Raw genomic sequence first — 6,741 nt, forward strand, 5'->3', positions numbered from 1 at the left:
ATTGCTTATTAACATCCAAATCAGAACTAATCAAAACAAACGTCTGGTTAAATGGTCACCTGGTTCTAAGGGAGGTTGATACCAGTGTGGCTGTATCATTGAGTGCAGAGCCAGTCTTTAAAAAAATTCACAATGGATTCCAACCCTTAAGATTTGTAAGACCTCAGCTACACTGAGTACCTATACCAGGGAACCTTTACATATTAAGGGTAGAACTTCAGTTCCAGTCTCGTATGAGAAGCAGCTGGTTTGGTTACCATTAGTCAGGTATCTTGCTCACTTATTCCACCTGAGCTGACTCTTCACATGAAGCCAAGAGGCGGGCTATGGTCCAGTACATACCGCCCATATCTGAAGCTGAGATGGAGAAACCAAATGTAGTCTGAAAACGCCACAGAAGAGGCTACAAGAGAAAGAACAGGCCTACGTCCCCAGACTTAGAGGGGGTGGGGATGTAGTGATTGTAACAAGGTAAGCCAGGTGGACCTCATAAAATTGGAGTTCCCTGATTGGGGCTGCTAACCCGATCCAATCAGAGAGCTCTGACTGACAGATATAAACAGGAGTGTCAGAGGTTCTGTTCACTCTGAGAGCTGGCTCTGAGAGAGCTGGATCAGTGTCAACTACTATGCACGTGTAAATAAAGGGGGACTTGATGACAGGATATTAGCCTCTGTGGAATTATTTCAGTTATGACTTGAACAGGTTTCCTGATTCAAATGATAGGCCAGGAATTCATGAATGTGCAAACAAATTGGGCGTTAACATTGCACAATGCAATTTCAGGGAAAAAGAGCACAAGATTTAATGAGATGCTACAGTAAAGATTCCAAATCCAATTTAAACTTGCTAGCTTATCCCTTATTATTAGAGCAAAAATATCATTCACAATATTAGATTCCAGAAGGAATCATTTTTTGGTTGATGCACAAGATACGTCGACCACATCCATACACAGTATTCTTATAATAGTCACAATTACTATTTCAATTCATAAGTGCATAAATGACTTCTCTCAATTAAGTTTCAAAATCATCACCTTTAACATCTGTCCTTCAAAGCATAAAGGTTAGAATCTCAATAACTTGAATGATTTTATGCCTTAGCTGTAGAATTGTTTATCAAGAAACATTGGAAAGTGGCAATAGGTTTTATACATTAGTATACAAATAACTTACATTAAATATACGCAATGTAAATTTCATTGGAGGTTTCATTGCAGAGAACTATAGAAATATGTACAGGAGAATTTTGATTGTTAAAAGTCCTTTCTAAATGTCACACTTGAATATTTTTTACTTGAAATTGCCCGATGGGATATCAGCGAGAAAAGTGTGTGTTTCCATATGAATTTCTTGCCTGATAATTCAATAAAGACATGAAACTACTTCAGGTTAACATCTTTGCTGAAATACAAAACTGAGGAATTTCAAAAGATTGCTAATGCGTTTGTCAGTAGCAAACAGCACAATTTGGTTTCCTTTGCACTCTTGTTATAATGCTGAAATTGATCCAGGATGAAAAGACAAAGGGCAAGAAAATTCCCCCAGAATGATTGATTGTATTTCATCACAACTGAAGCTGTGAACTGAGTCAAAATTAAAGTGATATTTCTGTCTTGATGTGGCTTTAGGGGAAGATGAAGAGTTTACATTGAAGCTTATTAATAGGCCTATCCTAGTACTACGAGGAGACCATGGATTTGTCTGTCACCACAAAAGCTCCAGCACACTTGATGCCAATCGTTCAGTATATGATGTCTTTCAGCTCATGTTTGAGAATGGAGCTTATCATATTAAAGGTGAGAGACTGGATTCTGCATAGATCATCACATTTACAGATTTTCCAGTTATAAAGCATTGAAATAACTCATTGTATTTTTGGAGCCCATGACCCTTTGTTTTAGCCTCAAGAACTGGAGCTATAATATATTTTAATGTGCTAACATGCCTAGGATCAATTTCATCAACCATCAGATAAATTGCTGTGAACAAATCCTCACCTAAATAAAGATATAATGTTACAGGACAGAATCTTATGGTTTCGTCAGGTGTCTTGCTCACTTATTGCAATCGTGGTAAGACACCTGAGCTGACTCTTCACATGAAGGCCCACATATCTCCTTGCAATCAGGCAGCTTGAAAGCTGATAATGGGCCTTTCTGTGAATTCAAGTCCTCAGGATGGGATGTCCAGCCAGCGCGAGTTACCAGCCAATCAGAGTCTTTCAGTTGTCAGACTTGGCAGCATCATGGGAGATGAAGCCTATGGTTGCTGCAGGAAGGACAACAAAGATGGCAAGGACCAAGGTGACAGGAAGGTGCTTTATAGGGCTGGGTTCCTGGGGTTGGGGATAACAAGGAAATGGGGGTAGTCAGGAAGTTATAAGCAAGGGTAGGTGGGGGTAGGTAGTTGGCTGTCAGTGGCACTGCCTGCAAAATGTCCATTCCCTCCATCATTCCCAATTTAGTGCAGGTCAAAGGACCTTCGACTACAACTAACAGGCTACTCACAATGCTTCACTAGTCATGTGGGCTGCCTCTTTTTTCCTGCCTGGAGCTGAAATGATTCTAGCCCAGGTTGGAATAGGCCCTTACATGATCCTTAAATAGTCATTGATTGCTATTTAAAGCCCTCAATTGGTGATGTCATAGGAAGGTCACACATAAGCCTTCCTGTCCAGAACTTAATTCAAGTGGAGCAGGAAGATAGGAGAGTCCACACATAATTAAGTTGCCTTCATGCTGCAGGCCAGTCGTCTCCGAGACCCCAGGTTCTGCCCTCTGTGTATTTCATTATGTAGGCTGCTATTGTAAATCTTAAAGGACCTTTTGCCCTGTGGCTTGGTGTGATCAGTGTCTTGAGGGGATTCCCTTCAAAGTGAGTTGAGGTGTGTAAGATTATGAGGTGTATGGACAGGATGGATGTTCCCCTCAGTTGAAAAGTCATGAATGAGGAGACATAATTTTGAGATGAAGGGCAGAAGGTTTAGAGGGGATTTGAGGAAAAATGTTTTCACCCGGAGGGTGGTAGGTGTCTGGAATGCAATGCCTGGGAGGCCTGGTAGAGGCGAGAAACTTCATAACCTTTAAAAAGTACTTGGATCAGACTTGGCATGTCATTACATTCAAAGCAATGGACCAAGTGCTGGAAAATGGGATTAATGTAGATAGATTACTGCAGATCCGATGGGCCGAATGGCCTCTTCTGCGCTTATATGACTTAATGACCTTATAGTTTTCCAACATTGCTCTCGTCTTTGACTTAGTCATAATTTTGTCAGGATTGCAATTTTATGTCTGAATTAACCAGCTGTCAGTGCAAACCTTGTTCAACATGCAATAAGCTGACTGAGTGTTTGTTTAGATTTTGTTAATTTAGATAGCTTTCATAAACCCCCAGTACCCTTTTGATTTTGCACCAACAGTGAATGTAATTGTTACAGAGTATTCTGCCTAAAACGCAAATTTAAAGGAACATGGGACTCTTTGAGGTAAATGGTTGTGTGCGTGTGTATGTATTTATAGATTCAAAATAAATTTCTAACAGATTTATGTCTTTTGAGTAAGATATTAAACAAAGGCCCCATCTGCCTTCTTGAGTAAATGTAAAACATCCATGGCACTGTTTTGAAGAGCAGGGGAATTATCCTTGATGTCATAACTAATATTAGTCCTCTAAACAACATAAAAAAAACAAATTAACTGGTCATGAGATAACAAGGTGTAGAGCTGAATGAACACAGCAGGCCAAGCAGCATCATAGGAGCAGGGAGGCTGACGTTTCGGGCCTAGACCCTTCATCTAGGCCTGAAATGTCAGCCTTCCTGCTCCTATGATGCCGCTTGGCCTGCTGTGTTCATCCAGCTCTACACCTTGTTATCTCAGATTCTCCAGCACCTGCAGTTCCTACTATCTGTCATCCAAATTAACTGGTCATGATCACATTGCTGTTTGTGAGAGTTTGCTGTGTGCAAAGTTGCATTTCCTGCATTAAAACCGTGGCTACATGGTACAGTGGCTCAGTGGTTAGCATTGATGCCTCGCAGCACCAGGGGCCCGGGTTTATTCTAGCCTCTGGGAATTGTCTGTGCAGAGTTTGCATATTCTCCCTGTGTCTGCGTGGGTTTCCTCCAGGTGTACCGGTTTCCTCCCACAGTCCAAAGATGGTTAGGTCGATTGGCCATGGTAAATTGCCCATAGTATCCACGAACGAGCAGGCTAAATGGTTTAGCCATGGATGTTTTCATTTTCACGTGAATGTAAAAATATTCTACTGCGTTACCTAATAAGAAACAAAGAGTTTTCCTGATGTGCTGGTCAATCCACAATCCTTAACCAACATTAGACTAATTATTCACCTAAAATTGTATTTGTCAAACTTTGCTATGTACAATTGACTGTCATACCTAAAATGTGGCTAGGTGTTAGAACAAAAAGAAATTCATTGTCGGGGAATTATTTCAAAACATTTTGAAGACATGATAAGGTGCTATATAAATGTGAGCTCTGTTGTCTTGTCAGAATTTGAAAAGCTTGCTGCCATCATTTACCCTTGCATATCCATTACAAATACACAGAGGCACTGGTATTAAATACATGTGGAATTTCATGCCAAGTCTAGCCATCCACTCAAATTAGGTGTTTAAAACCTAAGATGAGAAACTGAAATAAAATGCTGCAAATTTTAAAAATCTATTCATGTTCTGCAATTTAATGAAATGTTCTACCCTGGATTAATTAGGGCAATTTATTTATTAAACATGATGCATAGAAATCACTCATCCTATTTTATACTTCAAAAGGGCTATATACATTTCAAAATCCTGAAATGCTGCAAGATTGAAACAAAGTCACCAAACACAACATCATGTTGTCCAACAATACACAACCATAAAATTGCAGAGAAATTAATGCATTTGATGGCTTAATCAGCATACTCACTTCTGGATCTGGAAGGCTACCATTTTTATTTGAGTCAACTAATCCCAGGCAATTTGACTGAAGAATAAAGAATTTGCTACTATAATTGGGAGTACTTCGACTCTCCTTAATACCCTGAGACCTGGCTGGACCCAGTAGTTCAGAGAACATGAATTCAAATCCCACCATGGCAATTTGAGAATTTTAATTCTGCTGAAAAATATATATCTGATGGCAGCAACAAATGACCATGAAGCTGTTGAAGTCAAGACACAACTAGTTCACTAATGTCTTTCAGGAGGGAAACTTGCTGTTCTTATCCACTCTGATATATACATCTTCAAAGTCCCATGCTGAGGTGGTTGCCTCCTAGCTGATTCTGCAGCAATTCAAGAAAACGGGCTCCCACTACTTTTTCAGGGAGAAGGATGCAGGCATTGTTAGCGATGTCACACCACAAGAATTGATCATTTTTAAAGAATTAACTAAGTGTTCTACTGCCTGGACTGATAAAGGAATAGAGAACTGTCATCCATGGTAGCAAGCTGCTTCATGAGTCATAGCTGTTAAAAAAAGAGAGAAAAGGAAACCAATTTAGAGAAATGTTAAACCACAAATTGAGGTCACTATCCCCATAAAAGTAAATTTGTATGGAAAGCACAATGAGGAACAACGTTGTGCAATAAACAAAGACATGAAGCCTGATTGTGTATAGAAGAGATCAATTTTTGTGGTTGTCTTTATAATTTGGTTTGATGGATACTAGCTCTCTTTCCTCATTTTCCTGAGCACATCTTCTTTCTTTACAGGCTCTGATGGTAAGTTCTGGTACATATCCAGTACTGGGACAATCTGCACCGACAGTGTCATTCCTGAAGACTTTTACTTAGAGTTCCGAGATCAAGGTCGACTGGCTATCAAAGGAAAGAACAAGAAGTATCTGCGAGGAAATCAAGCCGGCACACTTAGGGCGGATGCCGATGAAGTGGACAGTTCGACACTATGGGAATATTAAAGGATGGAAGGAGTCTCAGTAGAACATATGAACTCCAGCTGTATTTCTTGTCATCGACCCAAAAGACACATAGAGCAAAATTGGAGGACTGTCTGCAGAGACTAATATTCAAATGTTGATTCATTTCCTTTGATAAAAGAAAGCATTTCAATTTGTAATCTGTAATATGGAGCAACTTAAAATTTCACGATATAAATGTTTAGCATTTTGATGAGATATTGATTTCTGTTATGCTTGGCACCACTGTCTCATTCAAGAATCTTGATTTCTGGTGGGCTTTATTTTTTGATATTTAATATGGGATAAGAGTTTTTCAAACTCACACTAGTTCATGTTAACTGATTGTTTTGCAGTTATCAGCAGGATTTGAAACACAATGATTTGACCCTTGAATAGATATTGCATCAGCATAGCCCAGAAATGGGAAATAAATAAAAACCAAAAGAACTGCGGATGCTGTAAATCAGGAACAAAAACAAAGTTGCTGGAAAAGCTCAGCAGGTCTGGCAGCATCTGTGGAGGAGAAAACGGAGTTAATGTTTCGGCTTGGTGACCGGAAGGGTCACTGGACCCGAAACATTAACAATGGGAAATAAATGATGATTATTACTCATTGCGTAAAATCCAATATGATTCAAGTTCACAGCAACAGACAGAGAAGATTGTTTTACTTAATAATGATGGCAAATAGATTAAGTCTATGACAAGTAGAATCCAAATTGGCTCAAAAGTGTGATTTCTTTTTATATAAAAATGCTTTAAAAGAAAGCAGTTTGCTTTGGACGCAGTATAGACTTGCAATACA

General features: G+C 39.4%; 1 protein-coding gene across 1 annotated transcript; it reads left to right on the forward strand.

The window, feature by feature from the left end:
- The first annotated feature begins 1,737 nt into the window (after positions 1–1,737).
- On the forward strand, positions 1,738–6,102 carry LOC109911699 (fascin-2). The gene is made up of 2 exons (XM_048593472.1): positions 1,738–1,801; positions 5,731–6,102. The coding sequence occupies exons 1-2, from the start codon at positions 1,771–1,773 to the stop codon at positions 5,934–5,936; spliced, it is 237 nt and encodes a 78-aa protein (XP_048449429.1). The 5' UTR covers positions 1,738–1,770; the 3' UTR covers positions 5,937–6,102.
- The last annotated feature ends 639 nt before the right edge of the window (positions 6,103–6,741 follow it).

The sequence above is a fragment of the Rhincodon typus genome, unplaced genomic scaffold (assembly GCF_021869965.1).
Source record: "Rhincodon typus isolate 14 unplaced genomic scaffold, sRhiTyp1.1 hic_rhity00002928, whole genome shotgun sequence".
Taxonomy (NCBI): Eukaryota; Metazoa; Chordata; class Chondrichthyes; order Orectolobiformes; family Rhincodontidae; genus Rhincodon; species Rhincodon typus.

Bases quoted from the DNA above. Each gene is read 5' to 3' on its own strand.
- LOC109911699 (XM_048593472.1), top strand. From the start codon at position 1,771: ATGTTTGAGAATGGAGCTTATCATATTAAAG. The intron at 1,802-5,730 runs GTGAGAGACTGG...CTTTCTTTACAG, and splicing joins TGGAGCTTATCATATTAAAG to GCTCTGATGGTAAGTTCTGG.